The sequence below is a fragment of the Tachypleus tridentatus genome, chromosome 3 (assembly GCF_004210375.1).
Source record: "Tachypleus tridentatus isolate NWPU-2018 chromosome 3, ASM421037v1, whole genome shotgun sequence".
In the NCBI taxonomy this organism is placed as follows: Eukaryota; Metazoa; Arthropoda; class Merostomata; order Xiphosura; family Limulidae; genus Tachypleus; species Tachypleus tridentatus.
The window spans coordinates 89,094,376-89,121,582 of record NC_134827.1 but is presented as its reverse complement, the minus strand read 5'-3'; the positions used below and the strand labels follow the sequence as shown (position 1 = coordinate 89,121,582).

The window sequence follows — 27,207 nt, the reverse complement described above, 5'->3', positions numbered from 1 at the left end:
ATTCTTTCACAAGTGTTTTCATTACTGAATAAGATACAATGAATTTAAAAAGTGACATAATTCCATGTCAAATATGGCATCTCATAATTTGTTTTCCATGTTCATTAAGTATATCTCTTTTGTGATTACTAAGTACGACATATTTATATAAGTAAGAGTATTATTAAAACGACTAACACCACTCTTGCATACTGTGTATAAAATGCAAAATTAGAATATTAACGCTACAATCTTATACTTGAAAAGAGCACCATGTATACAAAATTCCAGTTTAATTTATAGTATTTAGATTGTTTATTACCAACACTAATTTTTATTTTACTAGCATCAAAATATAAAGTATAGGGTATATATTTGTTATTAAGTTTTAGCTTATAGATTAATTGCTAAATTTTAGAAATAAAACAACTGTTATCTTAGGGTATATATAAACTGTAAAGTATTAGATTATAGACAAACTTTTAAAGTTTAGGGATTATACTAAGTGCTAAATTTATTGTGTTTTCTGAGAGGTACAGGGGTGGACAAAAAGTGATCCTCTTATTACATAAAAGAAACGTATGTAAAACTATATGTTTTTAGAATACACTCAACGAGATTTCTTCAAATATAATATCAAATTTTAATTTTAACACTGGCTTTCGTAAATACCTGAATGTTTTTACTTACATTTTCTAATAGTTTTTCGTCCATGCCCTGTATATGTTAGAATATTTTCGTAGTGTTGTTTGTTTAAGTTTAAGTTAAACACAAAGCCACACAATAGGCTCTCTGTGCTCTGCCTTCTACGGGTATCGAAACACAGTTTCTATTGGTGAAAGTACACAGACATGCCGCTGTGCCACTGGGGTGCTTAATAGAGTATACATGTTCCCTTAAATATTTAGAGTTGATAGAAAGTGATTAATAATACATATATGATAATATCAACATTAAATGTTAGGATACGTACTAACCATTTAATTGTTATGGCATATACTAAACGTTAGATGTTGAAGTAATATTGTACGTGTTAAATATGGGGAACATACAGACTGTGAACTCTTAATGTATACTCTAACTGTTGTATATTGTAGGTTACAAATACTCGGGTTGATACAATAGTAGCTGTGAAATCTTACAGTATAAACGAACACTTAAATATCAAGGTTCATATTAATTACTAAATGTTATCTGCATTTGCAGCTGTTAAATGCTAAGCATTTTTTAACAGTTATATATTACGGTGTTTATTGTTAGGGTGCATAATAACTGAGAAATGTGACGAAATATATTCATATCACTGGGGAACACTCATTTTGTTGCATTTAAAAAAAGACCTTTCTATAGTCAATTTGAGTGTGTTGATTTCAAATCTGAAGTCGGTTTTTGTCTGCAAGCTACAGATTTTATGCAATTTGACATTTTGAAAACTGGAACAGGAGCTTCTTCAGAGTGCGGAGCAGGCCGAATAGCTGAGGGAATGTTTGGATACGTAATCTTGTGTCGGTTTTTCTTCCCAACACCCGTTGTGTTTACCATGCAGAAATAACAGTCAGTTACATGGTTGGTGGGTTCGCGCCAAATCATTGGAACACCAAAAGGCAGACCATTGCGTTTTCCTTTGGTCCAGTCTCGAAGCATTTCCTCACAATTGTGGCACACAACATGAGGAGCCCATTGCTTGTCTTGATCACCTAGATGAACTTCAAAATATGCCTTGTAGGCACGCTTGACGAACGAGGATATGTTACGTCTCTGACGATTGAGTGTGTAGCATCCACATATGTAGCAGAAGGCATCAGGCTTGTTTCTGCAATGATATCTATTTTTGGAAGCCATGTTTGATCTGAAACAAAAGAAGAATGATCAAAATATTAGAAGCTATCTATATATATGGACGTGAAAATGCTTATACATGGTTTACGCAAGTTCACATTTGTACAATTTCATTAACCTCAAATTGCATACAAACTAGAGCTTGTAGAGAAAAACTAATTTCAAATTTGAAATCAGCGCCTAAAACTCCTTCAGAATCAGTTAAAATATCCAATGCAACTCAAAGTTACTAAAAAAGTGTTCCCCAGTGTTACTAATCATTTGCCTCAACACTAAATGTTACATGCTATGGTATATTCTAATTTTCAAATGATAAAGTAAGATTACCTATTAAATTTTAGTTTATATAGAAACTGTTAAATGTTAATGTACGTATTAAGTGTTAAACACTGATATATACAAAATATCAAATGTTGAAGCATAAAATAGCTGTTAAATATAAGGGTATATAACTAAGTATTAAATGTTTGTGTATATACTAACTTTCATATTAACTTTTTAATGGTAGGAAAGGTATTGACTAGCTTTTAAATGTTGTGGCATAAATTAGCTGATACTGATTATGATACACTATAGTTTTAATGTTAAAGTATGTACTAGCTATTAGATATTAGTGTATATAAAAGCTTTTCAATATTAGAGTGCATACTAGCTATTAAACTTTAGGTGTATGCCATCTCTTAATTATTGGCATATATACTGATTATTAAATGTTGAGTATATACAATTTTTAAGTATATGGGCATATGCAAATTGTTAATTTTTAGGACATATATAATGTTAAATATTAAACTGTATTCTAAACGTTAAACGTAACGTTATATACTAGCTACTAATTTTACATATTTATCACTAAGAATGGTCGTGTTTATTATGTAAGGACTGACTACCATGTTCAGTCTGTTTCTCTATGATGCTTACTAATAAGCGATGAAGTTGAGCCATAGCCTTATTCAAGCACCTAATTGTCATTATTGAGTGTTTCATATTTTGTGAGACTTCCAGCATCATTGAAAGTGGAGAACTGAGAACTAGCTAAAGAGCCAACTTGTTCATCTTTCTTATTTCTTCTCTGTCGCTAAGTTGCAGTTAGTATGTAGAGATGGACCAAGAAAGAAATGGGCACCACATTCAATCTAGTACACTACGATCTCGATAAATAACTGCTAAAGCTGACTTACAGCCACCTTAATTGAGCACTTACTGTCATTATCGAGTGTTTTCGGCTTGTATAACAGTAATATTAGTCTGTTCTTTTACCACACGGATTTTTGTGGGTAAATAACAAAAAGGAAAAATCCTACTTAGTAGTTAGTTCAGTTTCAAAGTATATATATATGTTTCCATGTTTCGTGAATAAGAGTTTTAATTCTGTTTGCTAGATGACAGCACATACTCTTATACATAGCGACATTTTTTACTTTTCATTGCACATGAAAACAATTTCAGTAAAAATAAATATGCAATGAAATAATAATCTAAATTAGCATCCAAAGTGTCAAAAAGATCACATATTTTTGCACCTTACAGATCTGTGTAGCTGTTATTGATGTTTGATTTTCATCCTATCTGTCCAGGCATCATTTACTGTGCATGTCTTAAGGTTTTAGTGACTTATATTAAAAAAAATTATTAAATTAATTTTTATTTATGTTATACCAATCAACATACCATACAATCATAGCTAATGATACATATTGTAATGGGATATAAGTTTCAAGTTCTTAATTTTATAAGGTAATATTTTTAAAAATCCTGAATTTCGCTAATATGAACTCCTCTTCTCTACTATATTCACCACACTCCGCTAAGTACGAAATTAAACGTAAATTTCTCACTATAAAATATTCATTGCTCAGACCAACCATAATGTTTGTAGCCTTCAATATTGTTTGGTTAGAGAGCCATCAAATAGAAAATCAGACCTCTCTTGCCACACATATAAGTCACACATTCTCTTTCACGATTTATTACTAGTTATTTTTTACCTTCAACTATATATTATCCTCCATAACCAAATGAAAGCCAACGACGTATTATGTTACAGTGTATTCTAAAATGAGAATTGTGAATTTTGTTCCCACGAGGAAGATAACGATCTAGCTCGAATGAATTTGTAATAGCTATTCTCACATAGTTAGAAAGCCAGAAAAATTGTGATAGTTAGAGAAAATTGTTTGCTTTCTGCATATTTTTATACAATAGTTTTTTGGAATTATTTAATTAAACAGAAACCATTTAGTGAATTTCTGTTATTGGTATAAAAAGTAGTGTTATAGGCAGTCAAACGAAAAAACAAATTAGGTAGTTACTTTATATTTTGTTTTTCATGTTTATTCTTTTGTTACTATTATAGAAGTTAGTAAAATGTAAAAATAAGGATTCCTTTAGATTAGTAAGGTTACCTTAGGTAAAATAAGTAATATAATAAAAATGTTTCACGAGGCACACACGAGAGAAGCTAGTGGGTAGTGTAATTCGATAGCATTTTCCACGTCTTTCAAGTGATTTACAACTTATAATGGTGCGAATATTAATTACACACGGTTTCAAGGACATTAAAACAATAAAATGTAATTTAAATAGATGTATAGTGTTACTAACTTAAAGCTTATTAGGATAAAGGAATGTAGTTTCATGTTACAACTAAAGCTTCTTAGGATAAAAGAATGTAGTTTCATGTTACAACTTGAAATCATTTTACAAGTGGAAAGAAAATGTAATTTTTATTTATTTCAGTTTTTCTGTGGCTGCAAGATCATTCAAATAAAGGAACCTTGTATAGAGTTAAGGTAGAAGAAATAACAAATAAAATGTAAATTTTTACTGAAAACAAACATTTGAAATGAATCTAAGAAATTTCAGAGATCACACAAATGCAATTTGAGATGAATAAAGCATTTTTAATCTCAATAGGAAAATCATTTTGCGTACGGATTATTCAGAGCAAATACTAGATATATTCATGGCTATTTACCATAGTATGTGGTGAAGTCTATTCCAAGCACGTGCAGTGAAATAGAATGAAGTTAAAAAGCATGAGTTTTCTAAATTACCCCTTAACGCCACTTCAATACTGTGAGGTACTTGTATTTTACATAAGGAACCATTACAGACTGACTGGCTCTCTGGCCCCCGTCGGTACAGCAGTAAGGCTATGAATTTACATCGCTAAAATCATGGGTTCGATTCACCTCGGTGGATTCAGCAGATAGCCCGATGTGGCTCTACTGTAAAAAAGAAACACACACATAACTGGCCCTCAATGTAATCCAATATGAGAGAAATTGACAAAACGAATACGAAATTAACAAGATTTATAAATTACAATTGAATTATAAAAATAAGACAATTGTTCCTTATCAAAGTACTTCAGCGAAATCGTTTACAAAAGAGGTGAAACAAATAATAAATAACGCAAAAATTTGGTGATGGCAAAGCCCAAAAGTAGAGAAACAATTCAGGAATAAATACACAAAACCGAAAATAAATCTCTACACAAGAAGACAGTAAATACTGAGTCGATATTACAAGCTTATGGTTATTAGCCATTTAAGATTGTCTAGCCCTATTCTTTTTAAATACTGTAAATAGTGTCTCTAACCTTATACCAGTTCATATTGAATATTCAGTACTTGTTCGATCTTCCTTGTACTCAAATAGCCCTCGCAAGGCAATGTTAGCACGCTATCGATAAGACTATTTCATCCAAAATTGTCACCGAAAGGCTCTGCAACTCAGCTACAATATCTGGTTTAGGATGGTGGTTAGCAATTGTTTTAGCTCAGTTTACACCAACAGTTCACAATGGGATTACAATTTGGGGACTTTGTTGGCCATGACATCCTCATCTTGGAATACAAAGTTGTTGTCAAAACTTGACCTTGAAATATCGTTTTCATGTAATACCTCTAGGTGGCGCCACTAAAATTTGTCTCGAGGATTTGAAGAGCAGTTTTACCATCATTATGAATAGTTACCCAAACGTATACTGTACCATTTGGAAAAGGCAAACAGTCTTCCTTCATCTGTACTCTAGATAAAGGCTGGACATGAATCCTATCATCAGTGTTAACAAGTCGGAAACAGAACTCATCTGAAAACATAAAATTTGCCAATGCCCTAACTGTAAATTGGCACATTATCTTACCCAAGTAAAACAGTGACGCTGGAGAGTTATGCTTAATATTGATTTGCAGGTGGCTCTTCTTGCAAAATAACATTATTTTGTCAGTCTCCTATTCATTGCTCTTCTAGGTACCCTGGAATGAATGTGTTTGTCATTCTTGTCCTAAGACGTTGCAACACTTCTTTTGACTTTGAGATATTAACTCAATCAAAACACAGTCGCTTCCGTTAGTAAATTTTCGTTGTCTACTAATAGATGTTCCTGAAAAACCTTTTTCTGTAGCCCGATGACGTTTCAGAATTTTGATGCCAAAAACACCCCGTTTTATACAAAATAGGTGTGTTTGTGTATTTTGGCAAACAGATATTTAAAACAAATTATACAGATCAGAATAACAACGCGTACATGTTTGTATAATCATACGCTACCTTTTCTTTTATTAATCAATAACTACTTCATGGTGTACAGAATAACATCAATAGAACAGCATACAAACCTTTTGGTCGGTGCTGTATATACAGTACTGTGCAAAAATGTTAAGAAAATATAATATTTATTATTCTTTCTAATTTATGATGCTAATTCTTCCATGTAATTACAGAACGTAATATTTCGACACAATGGTTCACAAAATTAATGAATACGTCAGGGTGAGAACACTTATCGACACAATGATAATGTTCACAAAATTAATGAATACGTCAGGGTGAGAACACTTATCGACACAATGGTAATGTTCACAAAATTAATGAATACGTCAGGGTGAGAACACTTATCATTTGTTAGAATTACCTTCTATTTGTACCAAAGGAATATCATAGGTATTCTGCTTGAATAAACATACTGATCAAATTAAGGGTCTGAAATAACTGTCAAGGTACCATACGCAGTGTCTTAACTATATAGAAAGAAGCTAACAAAGAGTTAGCTTATTGTACCAGTGTATGCTAGAAGAAATCAATTTAATAGCGTTCCACAAATAATCCTTGATAAAACAACAACAGTGTTTAGCATCACATATTAGGTTTTGTTGGTGAATTGTAAGTAAAACAAATAGTTCGCGTAAAAACCTTTCGAGATGTTGGCTGAATTCTCCAAAACATATGTCGTGAAATCAAGACGCTAAATCTGAAAATAGGAAATAAAGGTGTAGAACACCTAAACTCAGTGATACTGATGTTAAGTATCTTTGTTTGTGTAACCTTCTGAACAGAATGAAGACTGCCACTGATCTCAAGCACGAGATAAATAACCATGTACCAAATGATGGAAAACTATCCAGATCTAAGGTACCAAGAAGATTCAACGAGAATGGAATAGTTGGTCAGGTAGCAGTTAATAAACATTTACTTCGAATCCCAAGTATTGTCAAGAGACTGAAATTTGCTAAAGAGTAAAAAACTGGACTGTTGATGACAGGCGAAACGGTGTTATGGACAGATGACTCCAAGTTTGAAATATTTGGTTCAAAGCATAGGTTATATGTCCAGTGGAAGAAAGGTGTAAAATATTTGCCTTAATATATAATACCTACCATGAAGTATGCAGAAAGCAGTGTGATGGTTTGGAGGTGTTTTTTCTGTGGAGGAGTGTTTTCTCAGCTAAGTGATTTTTGCATTAGGTTGTGTGAGAGTTTGAGGTCATTATCTTCTTGGTAGTAGAAGCTATTGCTAATAATATGCAAACTACTGGAATAATTCAAATGATGGAATGACCTTGTATTTTATTGATCAAAACCTGATGAATTTAAAGTAACTTCCAAAGAAACTTTATGGACATGTATTGGAGGCATTTGGAGTAAATACCTAAAGATCACTTTAATTAAATGTGTTGAAACAACACCTAAAAGACTGTCTCCAGTTATTAAAGCATAAAATATTAAGTATTTACTGAACTCAAACACTTCCACTGAGTTTTTGTTGTAATAAATATGAAGATTTATAAAGTTTTAATGTTTAACCTGTGGTTTACCTTCTATTGTTCTTTGAATGTAATCTGAAATCTAATTTTTGACTTTGTCCTAATACTTTTGCGCAGTGCTGTATATACTAACTGTTTAATGTTAGCATACATAATAACTACTGAATATTAAGGCATATGTTATTTAATGTCAAGATGTATACCACCTGTTAGACATAAAAATGTAGTTTTTATTGTTAAAGTACGTACTAAAAATTGAATATTAGCGTATGCTAATACATTTTGAACATATTTTATATAATACTGTTAAATATTAGGTTGTATACAATCGGTTATATGCTGTAAAGTGTATAATAAGCTACATCTTATGGCACATATCAAATATTAAATGTTAGAATATGTGGTAGCTTCTAAATTATAGAATGTAAATAAAGTGTTAAATGTTGGAGCATGTACAATTTGTTCGTAATGGGGTATTGATAAATTGTTAATTTTTAGACCATGTAAAATGTGGCAAACATTGTGTTATATTATAATAGTTAAATGTTGCGTATAACAGTTATCTGTTATGAAATATAGTAATTGTTCAATGTTATGTATATACAGTATATTCATTGTTGAGGCATGTGCTAACTGTTAACTGTTAATTGTTTATGGCTACGATAAGAATAACTTGTAACTGTTAGTATATATATATACTAATTAAATGTTAGGGTGTTAAAATTAGATATTTACTTAGAGTTATATGCGAAAGTCTGGACTATTTTTTTTAAATATGGTGGCTCATTGGAACTGTTCATGGGCGTAGATCCTGGGGGGATGGAGGGTATACACCCCCTTTCATTTTAGGTGTGGGGTATGGTGCATACAATCATACCCCCCTACAGTTTGGTCTGTTGAATTGTTTTATTGTATCACAGGCCTACAAATTGTGTGTTTGTTCTTGTGATTCTCGTATTCTTACCAATCGAATTACATAATTAGGCCGATGTAGGCTTTTTTCAGCAGCCGAAATGTACATCTTTAATATAGGCCTGCTTCTAAGCTTTTCGATCTAAGCGATAGTTCGTAAGTAGCAGTCAGTAGGCCTAAGTATACGTGCAAGTATCGTGGCAACAAGATTACTCTGTGACTGCATGTTTACAGCTTTCAGGTTCACGCAATCAGAGATTACCAATTTGCAAATTGAACGGTCCACATAAGTGGTTGCAAAAATCATCCCCCCCCATCGGGTGTAAAAAATCTACGCCCCTGGAACTGTTAGATGCTAGTTTACACCGCAACAATCTGTATATACCCTAAACATTTAATAGTTAGTATGGATTATAACGTTACAGTGACTATACACGCTAATATTATAATCCATACTAACTATTAAATGTTTAGGGTATATAAGTGATGCATATTAAGGTATATCCTAACTCTTTGTTGCTGAGGTACATTCTCGCTGTTACATGCTAAATTACGAACCAACTATTAAATATATTCTGACATTCCACAGTTACTATACATAGGAAATGTTAAATGATAAATACTGGTAACTACTGACTGTCAAGTTTTAAGGTATATACTAACCAGTGAATGTTAGGTATACAGTAAATGTTAAGTGTTAGGGTATGAATTATCTCTTATATGCAACGGTATTTACAAATTGTTAATTTTTAGGTTGTACACTAACTCTTAAATGTCATGGTATTAACACAGTGTTAACTCTTAGGATACATTATTTATAATATATACCCAGAAATAATCCACAAATCTTGTAAACACAAAAAAATAGTTTGCAATACGTTCTGAAGAATTTACCAAATAGATGTTGTTATACATTAAAATGGATATATAAAACTGTAATATAATGTTATTAAACTTTCTCTTATATATATACTTGTTTGTTTGTTTTTTGAATTTCGCACAAAGCTACTCGATGGCTATCTGTCCCTAATTTAGCAGTGTAAGACTAGAGGGAAGGCAGCTAGTCATTACCACCCACCGCCAACTCTTGGGCTACTCTTTTACCAACGAATAGTGGGATTGACCGTCACATTATAACACCCCCACGGCTGAAAGGGCGAGCAAGTTTGGCGCGACGGGGATGTGAACCCGCAACTCTCAGATTACGAGTCGCACACCTTAACACGCTTGGCCATGCCGGGTCCATATACACTTGTTAACCATGTATATGTTACCATACTTTTTCTCATCACTTCAGTATGTTCATTCTAATTTCGGCCTAATGATTAAAACGTTCAAACACGCAATCTGGAACACGCTCATCCTTTCATTTCTAGGGAACGTTATAATGTGACGGTAAATTTTACTATTCTCATATAATAGTCAAAGATGTGGCAATGGTTGATGTTGACTATCTGACTTTTATTTAGGTTGTCATTTCTAAGTCACAGAAGGATAGCACAATTAGCACTCGAGTAACTTTGCACGAAATTCAAGAAGTAAACATTTCACTTTTGTCTGTCATGAATTTTTGTATCCAGAAACTTTGCTATAGAACAAATGTCAAGTAAATATACAATTCTTTTTTTTCCTGTGTTTTATATTAATAATAGTTAGTGTGTATCATTAGAATACTGTTAAAACTAAAGTAGTCCCTGAGATGTCCTTATGAAACCATTTTTAAAAGGCGTCACTCGATGGAACAGCGATAAGTTTGCGGAATTCCAAGGTTCTTTAATTATTTAAGTAGGGATTATTGCAAACGTAAAGAATACATTCTGATTAACAGAAATTCGCACAAGTTGGTGGTTTTCATCTTAAGTAACATGATGTGGTAAGCACATAACAAGTAATAAACGATACATAATATATACCAGTGTATATGAAAAACGTATAGAAACCATTTCAGACCTTTATTTACATCCACGTTTTCTGCACGAGACCTGAAAGTAACATTTATAGTTTAATTTTATGTTAAGAGATAATTGTCTGTTTTTATATAACAGCAGTGGTAAAGAGTCGATATAATTACTATTAATGAACATGACAAATGATTTACTTTAAAATCGATAGATATATAAATTAAACATCTGATAAAGTGTACATATTTTATTTATAACAAGCAAAAGAAGATATTTCCTTGAAGAAACAATATAAGTACGGTTCTTACTTTTCATTCTATTTCAGGGCATTTATTGGACCAACTGTAGGTGGTTATCTTCTGGAACACTTTGGCTACAGATTAGCAACGGTAATAATATTTATCGAAGAATGTGCAATGGTGAGTAGTGAAATCCTTGAAACATGTTATACCTTTGTTGACTATAATAGACAAGCCTAATAACCAAGTAGTTAGTCAGAGTGTCTTTTATGACCCCGTAAACAACTCCAGATGTAATGTGGCGTATATAACAATAGTAAAAAAGAATTATGCATTAAATACTTCCTAACTAGTCAAATCACCTTTTATATTCACAGCACTACATCCTTTTACCTCATTATGCTCGTATAGATTTTAAATTTCGATCCGTTATATTTCAACCCTTCTTCAATTTATATTGTTTAGCTACATTGTTATGAAGTGCTATATGACATTTTTGTTGTATTAAAATTTACTTCAGACAATCAAAACTGGATTAATGGATAATGTGAGAAATGTCGCATTCTTCTTACTTTTTCATTAGAAAATTCTATTTTGTTCAGACTCTATCCTAAAAAAGTCTAAAGATTCGTATAAAATCGCTGTATACGTGAAATTATGTTATAGTCAGAGTGGTCAACATGCTAAAATGGTTTTACATATGTAAAACCTTCTCTTTAGTTTGCAAAAAAATATAAATTTTAGTTGACCTCTTTAGTCTGGTACTTGCTTGAAATAATCAGTACTTTCTTTGTATTTCTATGACAAACTTATTGAAAACTAACTCTTATAATATAAAGACCCAGGGTCACTAGTCTTGTTACTTTTCTAATGATTTTCCATATAAAATATTTTATTACGAATAAATTTTTTGTTTGATAAGTGGAAAAGTATTCTGATTCTTCGAAGCCGTTTTTTAAAATTGGTTTTGCTGCGAGAAGATAATTAATTCTAAGAAAAATTTTCAATGTTAGTTACTACTCCTGCTAATTCAAGCTTGTTGGTTGTACGTCAAGAGCGAAAAGGCAAAATCTCTACAAGAAAAACATGTTTTGCTTGACTCTGAGAAAAACGTTCCATCCAGTTACTGAAAGTGTAGAAATCTGATATTTTAATTTAAAGCTCCTAAAGAATATATTTTTGTTAAAATTCATTTTAAATAAATTTAATATTTCGTAGATTTCATTATTTATCACGGACAGAACAAAACCTGAACCAGAACTAACTCGGCTTACTCAAATAATTTTTCGAAATTAAAAAAAATACAAAGGCGAATTTATAAACATAATTCATGTTTCTTTTTATCCGTTTAGTTCTGGTAGAGCTATTCATGTTCTTCTTTGTTTTGGTATAACCATTCATGTTTGTTTGTTTTTTTGCCCATTTAGTTCTGGCATAGCCATTCATGTTTTTGTTTTGCTCGCTCATTTAATTTTCGTTATGACCTTCACACTTTTTGACCAGAGATCATTCATATTACTTTCATGTCTTTTGACCAAAGAGGCCTTATATAACCTATTTGCTTTTTTGGTCATTTATATCTTGTATAACCTTTATTATTTTATGGACTGTAATGTGAAATGTATTATATCACAGTTAAACCTTAAGCTGACAAAATGTATATAGTGATAAAACTGCTGATTAAAGATTTAACAAACAGTAAATCATTAGTTATGCTTTTTTTTTGCTATTCAGTTACAGATTTGAGTGAGAAAAATAAAATTATATTTGATTGTGAAACCCGCGTAGTCATTACATAATAGACAATATATTTCACATACACTTATCGATAAAACATTAAACACATATTTCAAATATAATACCGGTGGAAAAAAATTAGAGTAATGTTTTATTCCCATTTCTGAAAACCTGCGATTTTGCCTAAAGATAATTGTTGATAAGTTTTCTGTAGCAAGTGAACGTTGTTGTTTGAAAAGCGTAAAACATATATCAAAAGACAAACTTATGTATTGCTGAACTAGAGATTTTCATTAAACGTACAACTCTTATCTAACCAGTGTTTCCTAATTGTTTCTCTTCCTACGTGCATGTGTGACTTTGTAAGTTGAATGTGTTAACAGTTTATTGTCTGTTCATACGTCTTTCGCGAGATACTATGTTGTGTTTACGTAATGCATGTATGAAAATAATATTCTTATCTATAACAAAGCAACTAGAAGTACTTAACCCGTACTGATTAGCCAGTTGATTATCATCTTTGTTATGGTTATTTTCAGTTGTGTAGATCTGTGTTTTGCGAATTAATAGAAAGACGTTCTGTTTATCTTTCGCCACTTTTATTTAAATAAAATAAAACTGAAGTTTTATTACCATTTTTGGCTCAGTAGATATTGCAGTAGACTTGCAAGCCGTAACCTTGCGCGATATTTATGTAATAAAATGTTGTTGTTTTTTTAATTTCGCGCAAAGCTACTCGAGGGCTATCTGCGCTAGTCGTCCCTAATTTTGCAGTATAAGATTAGAGGGAAGGCAGCTAGTCATCTCCACCTACCGCCAACTCTTGGGCTACTCTTTTACCTCACATTATAACACCCCCACGGCTGAAAAGGCGAGCACATTTGGTGCGACGGGGATGCGAACCCGCGACCCTCAGATTACGAGTCGTACGCCTTAATCCACCTGGCCATGCCGGGCCCTATTTCTCCCGTAGCTGGATTAATTTTGTTAGTTGTGTTCCCAGATTCGGTGTTTTTGGCTATATTATTTTTTGTGTGTACTCTTTATTGTATTTTCTTTCTCTGAAATACCTGTTTACTCTATTTCAGTCCAGTTTATATATACTTAACTTGCTCATTTGTGTTAACACTTGAACAAAAAATCTGCATAGAAAGTGTTAAATCCAAACAGCGCACATGCAATTTTGGAATGCGCATGTTTAAACTACAGGGTTACTGATCAGATGGTCACAGGTACGAGCTGTGATGTGCCGCTAAACACACTCAGTACTTTTAACTTTAAAACTGTGAAAGTCAGTCAAGTTACTCGGTAAAAGTAGACTTGATAGCAGCTGGTGTTAGGACTAGGCTGTTATACATCTGTTCAACACTTTTAAATTAGGCCTGGCTGTACATTGACGTTGATTTCTCCGATCTGATTCCTTAATCTATTTGCCGCATGAGGTTGAGATTATACTTAAATTTATTATATCTAGAGATACTGCTTATTCCGAATCAACCCTCTGAAATATTCTAAAGAATAAGTTATATTTCATTGTTTACTTTAAACAATGTTTTTTTCCTTATTTTTGTTTATGTCTTATTTGGTTATCGCATTAGGATAATGAAACAATGAGTAAAATGTTATGTTTGTTAAAAGCAGGGTCGTTTACATCTGTATACGGTCTAATTGTTTATCGGCTTTGGGTATTGTAGGAAAACTGTACAAAGACTGTTTGCGCTAGTAGTCCTTAATTTTGGGGGAAGCATCTGGTTAACAGCACCCACAACAAACTCTTGTTGAAAATAAGCAATAAACTAATAACTGAGCCTCTTTTTATTTAATAGATTTAAAACTCAGAAGCTCATTCATGGTTTGTATTCAGAATGACTAATATTTTCAGAAATGTAATGAAATATTATACGGAGTATCGTTCCTAGCACTGCGACACTTGTAATAGTAAAATAATTAATTTATGGTGATACATTTAAAACTTATGGAAATTCTAAATAAATGCTCTAGAAAACGTATTATATATATATATATATATATCGTACTTTAAAATATGAATTATTACGTTCTGAATTTCTTTCCAGACAATAATCACTTTGCTACACTAGATATTTGAATATGTAAGGTAGAGCGGAGGAGTAAAGATCAGCTTTCATCCTGAATTTTCTTGGGGTGAATGTAGAATCTTTAGTCCAGATTTTTCAATAACAGCTGGAATAAACGTATTCTTACTGTAAAAGTGCTGTTACTAATACTTATTAAAGCACATTATTTTGCTTATTAAAATAATAGGCCCGGTATGGCCAGGTAGGTTAAGGCGTTCGACTCATAATCTGAGGGTCGCCGGTTTGAATCTCAGTCCCATCAAACATGCTCGTCCTTTCAGCCGTAGGGGCGTTATTATGTGACGGTCAATCCTATTATTCGTTGGTAGAACTGCCCAAGAGTTGGCAGTGGGTGGTGATGACTAGCTGCCTTCTCTCTAGTCTTACACTGCTAAATTAGGGACGGCTAGCACAGATAGCTCTCGTGTAGCTTTGCGCGAAATTCAAAACAAACAAACAATTAAAATAATGCTTTTCAAAACATAAACCATGTAAATGTGAGTTATGTTAATTCTATTATAGTAAGTTGACAACAGATGAAATATATGATATATTACCACAATAATATACAAATACAAAATCAATTTATACAATGTATAGGTATGGCGTGGTTTATTGGCTGATGTGTTCTGATTGTGAATCACTTTAGGATCAACTGGTTATGGCTCCATAGTGACGGTCAAATTTCAATATTCGATTAGACAGGCCCGGCATGGCCAAGCGTGTTAAGGCGTGCGACTCGTAATCTGAGGGTGGCAGGTTCGCATCCCCGTCGCACCAAACATGCTCGCCCTTTCAGCCGTGGGGGCGTTATAATTTGACGGTCAATCTCACTATTCGTTGGTAAAAAAGTAGCCCAAGAGTTGGCGGTGGGTGGTGATGACTAGCTGCCTTCCCTCTAGTCTTACACTGCTAAAGTAGGGACGGCTAGCGCAGATAGCCCTCGAGTAGCTTTGTGCGAAATTCAAAACAAACAAACAAACAAATGATTAGACAAGAATATTTCAAGTGATAGCGGTAATTATTTTTAAATATTTATTTTTCATCTATTTTTACACTTCTCACGTACGTGTGACAACATGAAGATTGTTGTGGAACTTTGGGTTAACATTGTAAACGGTCAAAACATGACTTCCAATACTTTTCCACTCAGTATATAATACTACAGAAATAAAGATCACGTACTACCGAAGGCCACATACGAACATATAATATCTTCAGAGAGCTTGCTGAGAGACAAAGAAACCCTTCTGGAAAAGTCAGACATCAGCAAGGAGAAAGTTCTGAGTGTAAAACCTCTGAATGAGAAGTTATAGTGTTCAAATATGGAGGAACATTAATATCTTTGTACAAATCAACAATGGCCTCCTTTCGTGAAAAACTATGTAACCATCTTGAATAATAAATCCCGAACTTTTAGTCTCAGCATCTACAAACTCCTTGAAATAAAGTATACGTTCTTGAGTTTTGTCAGCCAACAGTGGACTATAGAATAACGATGGATAAAAAATATATCTTAAATGAGAAGAGGATCCACTACACACCCACCAGTAAAAAAAATCCAATCCCAAAACATTTACTGAATAATTAGATTTAAAGGCCGTAACAACAAAGTTACAATTCGACACTTGAACACCAACAACCAAAAATGTATATACATACCAAGAAAGTAATTTATTAATGAAATGAAAACCTCAAGAAAATCCCTTATCACACTTTTTTAAGAATTAAGTGAAAAACCATGCTTGAGCAGACGTAAATTACTAAAATAAATAACCCTTTCCGACCAATGGCGTATTACAATATCATATCATCATAAATGTTAAAACATTCCTACGGAAACTATATCACCAATTATCGGGAAAAAACAAGAAAAACAACACATGAACTGAAAGCCAAGTCGCCATAAGGATTCACCTCACAGATACAAATACCGATAGCGCCAAAAAACGAGATTTTATGTGATTTTAGTCTCCACCATCATTACCTATTCCAAAACCTTCGTGAACAGCACCAGCCATCCCAACCTAGCTTCCCATCCACAAACCACTTTTTTTATAGTTAACCTGACCACCATAAACCTAGCATTTTCTGGGAGTTAAAGTCGTGTCATCAGTATATTGACAAATAACACTCATACAAGCAAAAAAAAAAAACAGAACAATTTAAAATAGACTTACAGTGAACAAATATATTACGTTAAGGTTCAACACAAGCTACATATAAGAGTGTTGAGAAAGCGCACTTCTTGACGAATACCCTTAACGATCGTGGAAAAAATCCGTAAAAAAACGTTACATTTCATTGCACTCAAAACAAAATTATAACAAATGTGTAACTAACGTAAAAACTGATGTCCCAAACAAATCTATTGAAACTAGACATAAATTTTCACGTTCAATCCTATCAAAGACCCACGTTTGATCTAACTTAAGTAACATTCCACCTCAATATTCGACCTTCAGGACATCCATCAACGATTTAATAAAAAAAGACTTTCCACAAGATCCTGACTCGAAATATATAATTTTGTAATTCACATTAAAAGTAATAAGATGACCATGAGAAATCAAAAGTCTATTACACCCCTCTTTATAATAGGAGTTATAACATCTTGCCATGTAGCTGGCAATAAAACACTCATTATGAAATATCCTATTAAGTACTTGTACAAAACCATCAACAAAAAGAGGTAAAAACATTCGTAAATATTTGAAAGTAACTGAATAACATTGGCACAAAACCTGACTTATTTCAAGGTGACTATGCAACAATACCATTAAATAAACTCCTAATTTCCAGCTGACATTGACGATGAACGTAAAAAAAAAAAAAACAACTTACTCAACCATTTTCCTTCCTCCACTCAAGGAATACGAGAACGTGATACTATTCTTCAATATAATCAAAATAAATACTCTCACGTTCAGCTTGAAGATCATACAATCGTTAATGAGCGCGTTCAGTAGTCTGTACAAAACGGCCAGGAAGGGCCCTTGCTTGCCCGTCGAATACCAACTCTGTGAGATGATTGTACAGTTTACAGTTTCCCCTTTACGTTCGATTTACCAACTCTCACATACTACTACGAACAATAAAACTGGAAATAGTATTGACAAACATTTCATTTAACACAAAATCATTAGTGAAATGCTAATATACTCTGTTATGAACAATTAAACCAAACTGAAAATCTACTTCAAGTAGAACGTGTTCATAACCGAGTAAAATAAGGAAAATAAAGTTGCAAGGACGTAGAAGTAAGAAAACATCCAAAAATGAAATATTTACAACCAACGAAAAGAAATGCTGACAATTTATGTCACAAGGAACTCTAGCAAAAGCTTGTGCAAAGAAACAGGTATACAATTAAAATCACCAATAAGGGTAATATCAAAATATACAAGTAGTACCGTTTGTAAATAATTATAAAAATGACCGATGTCCAGCATCATTACCAGACAAAGAGATATTAACCAAGACAAAAGTAAAATCAGGAATAGTACATGTAGCAACTATAATACGTACACTACCGTTATTAGAAAAACATAATGAAGCACATAGAGACAGAGTTTTGTCAATAAAAATAGCTACTCTTTCTCTATTAGAACCATTAATAAAACCACCCACGTGGTAAAATAGAAATAAAGCCTGTTCCTCGCTAGGACAGCGGCAAGTCCATGGATTTACAACGCTAAAATCAGAGGTTAGGTTCCACATAGCAGATAGCCCGATGTCGCTTTTCTATAAAAAAACAAAACACAGAGAATCAAAGCTATCATTAAAGATAACAAAAGTCCTAGATACACACTATAGAAGATGGGGGTTGAAAATAATAATAAAAATGTACGTGTTTTAGTTAAATATAAGAAGCCGTTACAACCGAGTACACCAACTTTTAAATTAAACTAAATTTCAACTTTGTTCTTGACTACCGATTATAGTATTTTTGTTTTGAATTTTGTGGGTAACTGCGTGTTTATTGAAACGTTCATATCCGTAAATGGATCTGATGTCCGTGGAAGACTGACAATTCCTGAATCTGATGTCGGCGAGATAGTCGCCGGACATGCGGAAACTTCTTGTGTCACCATCAACTTTAATAGACAGTACCAGAAATTCATCATACTGTGTAGAATCACCAGTCAGTCCATTAAATTATTAAATCTCCTCCTCGAACAATCTCGTAAACAGGCTCTGTTTTTTGTCACAACTACAATAAAAATTGTTTTAGAAAAATAAATTATTACTTCTTCCTCAACTGGTAAATCATTGGTCATTTCCTCACGAGGGATGGCTTGGATACGACAATACGAAACCAAGGCATATGAAATTTATAACATTGGAGTAGGGGTCAGTCTCAATACAGATTATTGTAACTCTGGCATAGGTGGCAATGTTTTGGTCATGTTTCACACGCACAAACACCGACCTACTCAAGTAGCCAAGGAGCTCCACCACATACAGTAAAGAAGTAAAAGTGCCTGTAAACACAACCCAAAGGTGTCTTGTACCAAGGAAAATACCGTTGCCTCGTTTCCACACACATGCCCCACACAGTGAAATTCGTCCAGTGTCTTCAGAAACACATTAGCACTAATGTATGTCAATACCATCAGAAATAGAATTGTAAGGACACGATGGTAAATGCTACTCACCAGACGAATGTCACCATTAACAGTTACAACACGATAAAAGTATAAGACTCCATCAGATTTTAAAATAAATGTCACTTTCCATCCTTCTGGAAAAGGGATTACAGAGGTAATAGACATCTCTCCATTTTGTTCATTACAGAGGTAATATACATCTCTCCATTTTGTTCATTACAGAGGTAATAGACATCTCTCCATTTTGTTCATTACAGAGGTAATAGACATCTCTCCATTTTGTTCATTACAGAGGTAATAGACATCTCTCCATGTTGTTCATTACAGAGGTAATAGACATCTCTCCATTTTGTTCATTACAGAGGTAATAGACATCTCTCCATTTTGTTCATATACCATCTGCAACACATCATCATGTACAACATCAGTCGGATTAATAAATATGCTACGTTTGATAATGCCGATTATTTTGTCATCTCTTAGTGATCTTGTTTGTAGAAGACAAGACATTACGAAGTTGTCCTTTTCTTCAAACCAAAGTTCAGAAAGTACAGATAAACAAGTGTAAAGTAAGCTTTCAGAAAATACACACTTTTTCAACCTACTCTGAGACTGTGGCGAAATTCTATTTAACAGTCTTTTTAAAACCCAGATACTTGTAGATCATGTAATTCGTCTTGCTCTTTCTTATTCGGCGCCTAGTTGCTTTGCGCCATAAACCGCCAAACAACCTACTAATTTTCTTATTTCTCAACAATGTTTGATAATTGTGCCTAATTAACACTACATGATAAGTGCAAAATTTAAAAGCTCTTATCTACCCATCAAACTAATAGTCACAGAAGAAATGCTATATATTATACGTATGTTTTTTAACATTTTTCATATTTTTCCATCATTGTACAACAACTTCATCACCTTTTAACTACGAAAAACGCACGTGATGACAAGTTCATAGAATGCGGGGTTCTAATCTATCCATAATATCCTAGGTGCATTAAGTACACTTCATGATATTTTAGTGCTCAAAGGTGTTTTATTTGCTTACCATATTCGATCGCTTTGAAGAAATACAGATAACGATTAAAAGAGCTTTTACTTAACCCTATACCAAATATATGCACTTATTAGTAAGTACTAAACGAGAAAACATCTAATATACCCATCAAATCTTGTACAGTTGTGGCTAGAATGTTTGCACATTTTGCTACAATTAATGTCATTATTGTTAAGATTAAATACAAGAACACTTAATGCTGGTAAAACGTTTACACTTGCAATTTGTATAATTAGACAGGTCCCGTGGACATCGTAAGCAATTGATTAGAACAGCAAATAATTTAATCAGACACCTGTAGAAAGATGTGTAACTCAATATTTCACCTATAACAACAAAACCTTATCAAGACGTAAAAAATGACAAAATATAACATAAAAGTTTTGTAAATAGCGCTTGTAACCTTATAACAGTTCACAATAAACATTTAGTATTTGGTTGGTCCGCATCGTAGTCTAATAATCTCGGTAAGGTGATGTGACATGCTTTCAATAAGGTTATTGATGTAGTCCAGCTGGCCATAACAATCTTGTAACTTCCTCCTGGTCGGGGTAATCCTGTACAATAAGTGCAATGTGAGCAGTGGCACTGTCATCCTGGAACACTAAGCTATTGCCAAACCTTGACTTAGCATATGGTAGAAATATCGCCTCTGTGCTAAATGTGTATGAGGCATCATTGACGTTTCCAAGAGGATACAAAAGCAGTCTTTCCTCTATGATGAATAGTTGTCCAAACATGTACTTCATTACCACCTGTGTTTTCTTTTCTCACTTGTTCTCCAATCAGATGACAAATACGAATTATATCAACAACTTTAACAAACCCAATATAAAAGTCATCTGAAAAGCTGACATTTGTCACAGTTGTAACTGCAAGTTGGCATGTTGTCTTGTCTAAGTAAAACAGTGATGGTGATTAATTTTTGTTAATATCAGTTTGCAGATAGCCTTTCATGCAAAATAAACTTGTTTGGTAAGTTATTCACTGTTCTTCTGGATACTCTGGAATGAATGTTCATGCCATTCCTGTCATAATGTATTGCAAGATTTCTTTGGACCCTGATGTGTTAAGCTGATCAAAATACAATCATGCCAGTTAGAAGTTTTTTTTCGGTGTAGCAGTAGGTTTTCCTGAAACAGTGTTTATTGTAGCCTGATGACATTTCAATATAATGAGTACAAACACTGGAGTACCCAACTATTCTGGCAGTTTTCATTTGCTTCATATCATTTTTAGACAGTCAAGCGTATGGAACGTGACAGTTTATTTCTTTCTAACTGAGCACAAAGCTACACAATGGGCTATCTGTGCTATGTCCACCACGGGTATCAAAACCCGATTTCTAGCATTGTATGTCCACAGACGTATCACTGTCTCACTGGATAGTGGTACGCCTCATTTATCAAGGGCATACACAGTGTTTGAACAAAGTGTTGAACTGTTTCGAAATGAATTATACCAAACACATATACCAAAAACATATTCTTTTATACAAAACAAGTATGTGTGTGTGTTTTGATAAACAAATTCACAAAAGACTTAACAATTCTTACATTTTAGGACGAGTAGACGTTTTTTTATACAGATGAAAAGCGTCAGGAAATGGAAAAAAGCATGATTAAATATAGTAGCAAAAACTATAAACAATACATTAAATCATTAAAAATACAGTCGGCTGTCATTTTCAATAGTTATCAAAATATTTGGTGTTATAAAGTTTTCAGCAGAATGTTAAATGTGATAACAACACTATCCAGCTCTAGAAACACCAAGAGGTGTGATTACATTAATGAATTAGTGCTGATAGCTCTACTACTTTAAACCATTGGAACATAAATAAACCTAGCCATTAATGACAGGCTGAGACGCATTGAGAAATGTATAATAAATTCATTATGGCGACATAGCAAAGCGCCCTCTGATGACGCTTCGTTGAGCTCTGACATCGTCATGTTTATTCTACCCCCACCTTAGGTCAACACACTTGTATTTGGTGTGGCTGGAAAGTGCCCTAACTACTTATCATATACTATAGTGGTACAAAAAATACATTACGTAATAAGTCCAGTCTTTAAAGATTTCGTATTTATTCATAATTACCAATAGATTTTAAACAAATACAATGCTTTAACACTTTTTACTTCATGATTGTTCACAATAAATATAACTGATAAGAACTAAGACCTTAATGAGCTCTTATTCACCCACCACTTCGGATAGTTGTGCGAAAGACGAACTACATAACAAGAACGAAACATCAAGTGTCATATCCTATCATTGTGAAGAACATGCACAACGAGATAAATATGAGGACGGAATAATTCGTATTCACATACCATAGTCGGGGGATGTTGAAGAATTACACTAAATGTTAAGCGCGAGGCGTGAAGACTTGTACTAGAAACATACTTTGTGGTAGGTACCAAATTTAAAAGTTTTATTATTTAACCAGCTATCCAACGAATATATAAAAAATAACATTATGAATACGAAGCTTGACCAGTACTCATTTCCCACCATATCCAGTAGATGCAGATAAAATACACTACTCCACAAATATGGGTTCTTATTTCTAAATAGTGACCAATAGGTGTACTATAATAACGCTAGATATGTACGAAATAGCTTAAATAGCCCATAATTACTTACAAAATCAAGTATTTAAAGTTTTGAATTTTTTTTTCGCACAAAGCTACTCGAGAGCTATCTGTGCTAGCCGTCCCTAATTTAGCAGTGTAAGACTAGAGGGAAGGCAGCTAGTCATCACCACCCACCGCCAACTCTTGGGCTACTCTTTTACCAACGAAAAGTGGGATTGACCGTCACATTATACGCCCCCACGGTTGGGAGGACGAGCATGTTTAGCGCGACGCGGGCGCGAACCCGCGACCCTCGGATCACGAGTCGTACGCCTTACGCGCTTGGCCATGCCAGGCCTAGTATTTAAAGAATAAATATACACTACATGATACTTATTAACTTCAAAAGTATCTCATTTTCACTACTGTATGCAATTGCTGTGCAAAAAACATTATATAAATATGACACTTAAAGAAGTTTTATTTACCCATCTTATCTGGTTGTTATATAGAAACCCACAATGTGATAAAAACGAACTTAAAAAAAACTCTTAGTGTGGTTATTTTGTCTACTCGTCGTGCAAATATTACAATACATGGTACGTACGAACACTAATGAGTTCTGGTAGTTATAAAGAAATAAACTACACCATAAGTATGAACACAGAGAAGTGCTCATTTAACAACCATAATGAGCATTTGTGAGACAACTAAACAGCATTATAAGTACGAGCTTTGTAAGTTTCTTGTTTCGTGATGACGAGAAAGCCACTTGAAGTAAAAATGTATCTCAGCAAAGAACAACTTGAAGATGATTTAAGAAGCTCAAAACATTCTACTCTGCTTTATTAGTAAAAGTATTAATACACATACCAACTGTCCTGAGTTACAAGTTTCTTGTTTACTTAACTATGTGCAATAGTTGTGTAATTAATACACTACATGTTATGTCAAAGCTAAAGATGTCATATTTTCCTCACGCTTCTAATAGTCATGTAACATGTTACGTATTATAATTTATCTTGGATGAGCCTCCAATTTATTATGGTACGTATTACGATTTCAAGTAGCCTGAAATTGAGTTAAAATGTAGTTTGATTTTAGATATTAATTAAATACCGATTTGTCAACAAGATTGATACACACAACTTTTTATCTCTTAAAACAAATATATTTTAAAATACAAACAATAATACAATTGATAATAACGGATATTACCAAAAATAATTTATGTAGAAAAGTTATACAAACTTATAAACAATTTTACCGTTGAAGTTATACAATATCTTCGTAAAAATAATAACATCCGATGTTAATCCATTGAAATTAAACGGTTTGTAATATTTGATATCTACAAATTTTAATCACAGTTATAGCTCTCGAATGTAGCAAACCGACAACATATACGGTTTCTTCACATTTTGCAAGGTTACCTTTTATAATTGTTAAGCGAGATTCTAGAAATCTCAGCTACAACAACAATACTAGAAATAACAAGTATTATATATACACATAGTACATTGTTGAGTGTTACACGAGAGAATTTTCTATAACTTTACTACATTTAATAGTATAAGTTAGGTGCATTTCTAAATATATATTTAATTAAAAGAAACATAGATATTGAAATAAGTGTACAATATCAAATCTGTTCCAAACATGTGTTATAAATTATAAAGAATAAATCTTGAAAACTATAAGGTCAATGTAGTAGAAACATTCTACATGATAAGGTCGAAATTTTAAAAGGTCTAACTTAAGCACCGTTTTTGGAAATTGTGCAAAAAATCTACATTATAAGTAGAAACTGGAAGAATTATTTATGTACCATGTCAGATAAGGGAATTTGAAGAGTTATTACTGACTCACCATGTCTAACAGTTCTCCAAAAAATATATAATAAGTTAATTACAAAATTCTTATCTACTTGCCATATCAGGCTATTGTATAACAAATATACATCGACATAACATAAAAATATGTCTCAGAACAGCTGGTATTAACACTTTTACTGATAAGGAGAGAACAACGTTTCGACATTCCTAAGCCATCTTCCATACCAGCCGTTCTGAGATATAGAAAGTACTTGATATGTACGATATTTAAATTGGTCTTATTTTCTCACCATGTTGATATTTCTACCAGAAAAACATTATATAAACGTTCTTATAAGTAGATTAAAATACTTGTTTTTCTATCATGTTCGATAGTTCTACAAGATAAACATGACTCTTGAAGACTTGTTATTTATGCACAATGACCAATAGTTTTACATGTAGTACACAATGTCATTAGTAGGAAGTTTGAAGAGTTCCTGTCGTTCTTCGTGTACGATATTAAAAGGAATAGAGTAATTCATATGTGTGTGTAGATTGATCAGTTATTTATCGTACTTGTTCATTAGTGCATAAACGATATGCTCACTACACGACAAGTGAGAAACTGGAAAAAAGTTATTATTTATCTACGATGTTTGATTTTTCTAATAAGAACACGTTATATAAGATACACGAAGAACAGCACTTATCTACAGGGCGTGTTCAATAGTTGTACAAGGAATACATTGAATTTGCATAATAACAACCCTGCAAATGTGGCTCAAAGGTACAAGAAAAATTAGATTCAAGCATTGTTCGAAGTTAATTTGTTTTTTTTTTTTATTTTTGCGCACGAGGGCTATCTGTCTTAGCCATCCCTAATTTAACAGTAAAGACGAAGGGGAAGGCAGCTAGTCATCACCATTCCCCGCCAACTCTTGGGCTACTCTTTTACCAACAAATAGTGGGATTAACCGTCACATTATAACGCCCCCACTTCTGAAAAGGCGAGCACGTTTGGTACGACGGAAATTCGAACTCGCGACCTTCGGATTACGAGTCGAACGCCTGAATCCACCTGGCCATGCCGGGCCGTTGTATGACTACCTAATTTTATGACTGTTTTCTGTCAGTATAGCTATTAATCAATTTCTAGCAATGATGCTTGGAATTTTTGGTTTCTTTATTTATTTATTTAGTAACTGACACTGGCAGTTGTATGACTATTTTTTTTTATAATTTCGCGCAGAGCTACACGAGGGATATCTGCGCTAGTCGTTCCTAATTTTGCAGTGTAAGACTTGAGGGAAGGCAGTTAGTCATCACCACCTACCGCCAACTCTTGGGTTACTCTTTTATCAACGAATAGTGGGATTAATCGTCACATTATAACCTCCCCACTGCTGAAAGGGCGAGCATGTTTGGTGCGACGGGGATTCGAACTCGCGATCCTCGGATTACGAGTCGAACGCTTTAACCCACCTGGCCATGCCGGACTGTTGTATGACTAACTAATCACATCATTTATTTCTGAACATGGCTCTTGCTACTAATGAACGATATCAATTATTTAATTGCTTTAATTGATTGAATATTTAATTATTTTCAGAGTCAACACCCGAACTTCAGTGAATTTCAAATATTCTTAGACCTTCATCTGAATATTTATCAGTTAATCCAGCTTTTGGTCTTTACACTTGGAACAAGATTATTTTTAACAAAAGAAATTAAACAATAGGTATAAATCAATTCCATTTGGAAGAAACTTTCTTGGCGACATAAACACGAAATAAATAAATAAAACTTACCTAGGAATTTATATATACATCTTGCGTTGGCTGGAACTGAAATCTATATGTTACACATTTCAACACTCGACGTATAATACCTAAAAAAAATGAAAGGTTATTAAGTTTTTTATGGCTTAGAAGCGCTTCGAAGTAGGACATATACGGATTTCAAAACCAAAGCCATCAATTATGTTACGATAAACACCTACTTCAGTAAATAACATAGTATATTACCCTCAGGGATCTAGGACTTACCAATTCTTCTGCATTTCTATGAGGGAAGTAGGGGAAGATCTTAAAGATTTGTGCCTGATCTATCAGTTCACGGAACTGTGGCCTTTGCCTGAAGGGTTCAAGGTCTTGTTTGGCGAAGTGATGTTCCGGGGGGGGGGGGGAGTATAGAGGACAGTAGAAAGCACTATAAATACCACTTGTTATTAGGTTCTGGATATTTTGCCGAGTACATTTGATAGAACAATTATTCTAAAGTACAGTGTGATAAAGTTAATACAATGATGTTTTTTTTCTATTAATTCACTGAATTAATGCCCGCTTTATTTTTTCTTTTGTGGATTTTCACGTGTATTTTGAAGCAATTG

At 33.3% G+C, this 27,207-nt stretch overlaps 2 protein-coding genes across 4 annotated transcripts in view; one reads left to right on the top strand and one right to left on the bottom strand.

The window, feature by feature from the left end:
- Window positions 1-12,622, top strand: part of LOC143245913 (MFS-type transporter SLC18B1-like) — a 58,832-nt gene extending 46,210 nt beyond the window's left edge. The window contains exons 14-15 of the mRNA XM_076492167.1: window positions 11,006-11,099; window positions 11,933-12,622. Coding sequence (XP_076348282.1) covers window positions 11,006-11,099; window positions 11,933-12,049 — 211 coding nt within the window. The 3' untranslated portion in view covers window positions 12,050-12,622. The remainder of the gene's footprint in view (window positions 1-11,005; window positions 11,100-11,932) is intronic.
- On the bottom strand, window positions 351-26,717 carry LOC143247434 (uncharacterized). 3 transcript variants are annotated; one of them, XM_076495519.1, is made up of 3 exons: window positions 26,627-26,717; window positions 4,875-5,048; window positions 351-1,828 (listed from the first exon to the last, which is right to left on the bottom strand). In XM_076495519.1, the coding sequence occupies exon 3, from the start codon at window positions 1,819-1,821 to the stop codon at window positions 1,330-1,332; it is 492 nt and encodes a 163-aa protein (XP_076351634.1). In that variant the 5' UTR covers window positions 1,822-1,828; window positions 4,875-5,048; window positions 26,627-26,717; the 3' UTR covers window positions 351-1,329. The 3 variants fall into 3 exon arrangements, with proteins under 3 accessions (XP_076351634.1, XP_076351633.1, XP_076351632.1); XM_076495518.1 differs by lacking the exon at window positions 26,627-26,717 and adding an exon at window positions 5,423-5,864; XM_076495517.1 differs by lacking the exon at window positions 26,627-26,717 and having other exon boundaries at window positions 4,875-7,316.
- Between the last annotated feature and the right edge of the window lie 490 nt (window positions 26,718-27,207).

Excerpts from the sequence above, each read along its gene's own strand:
- LOC143247434 (XM_076495519.1), bottom strand. The coding sequence starts at position 1,821 with ATGGCTTCCAAAAATAGATATCATTGCAGAAACAAGCCTGATGCCTTC.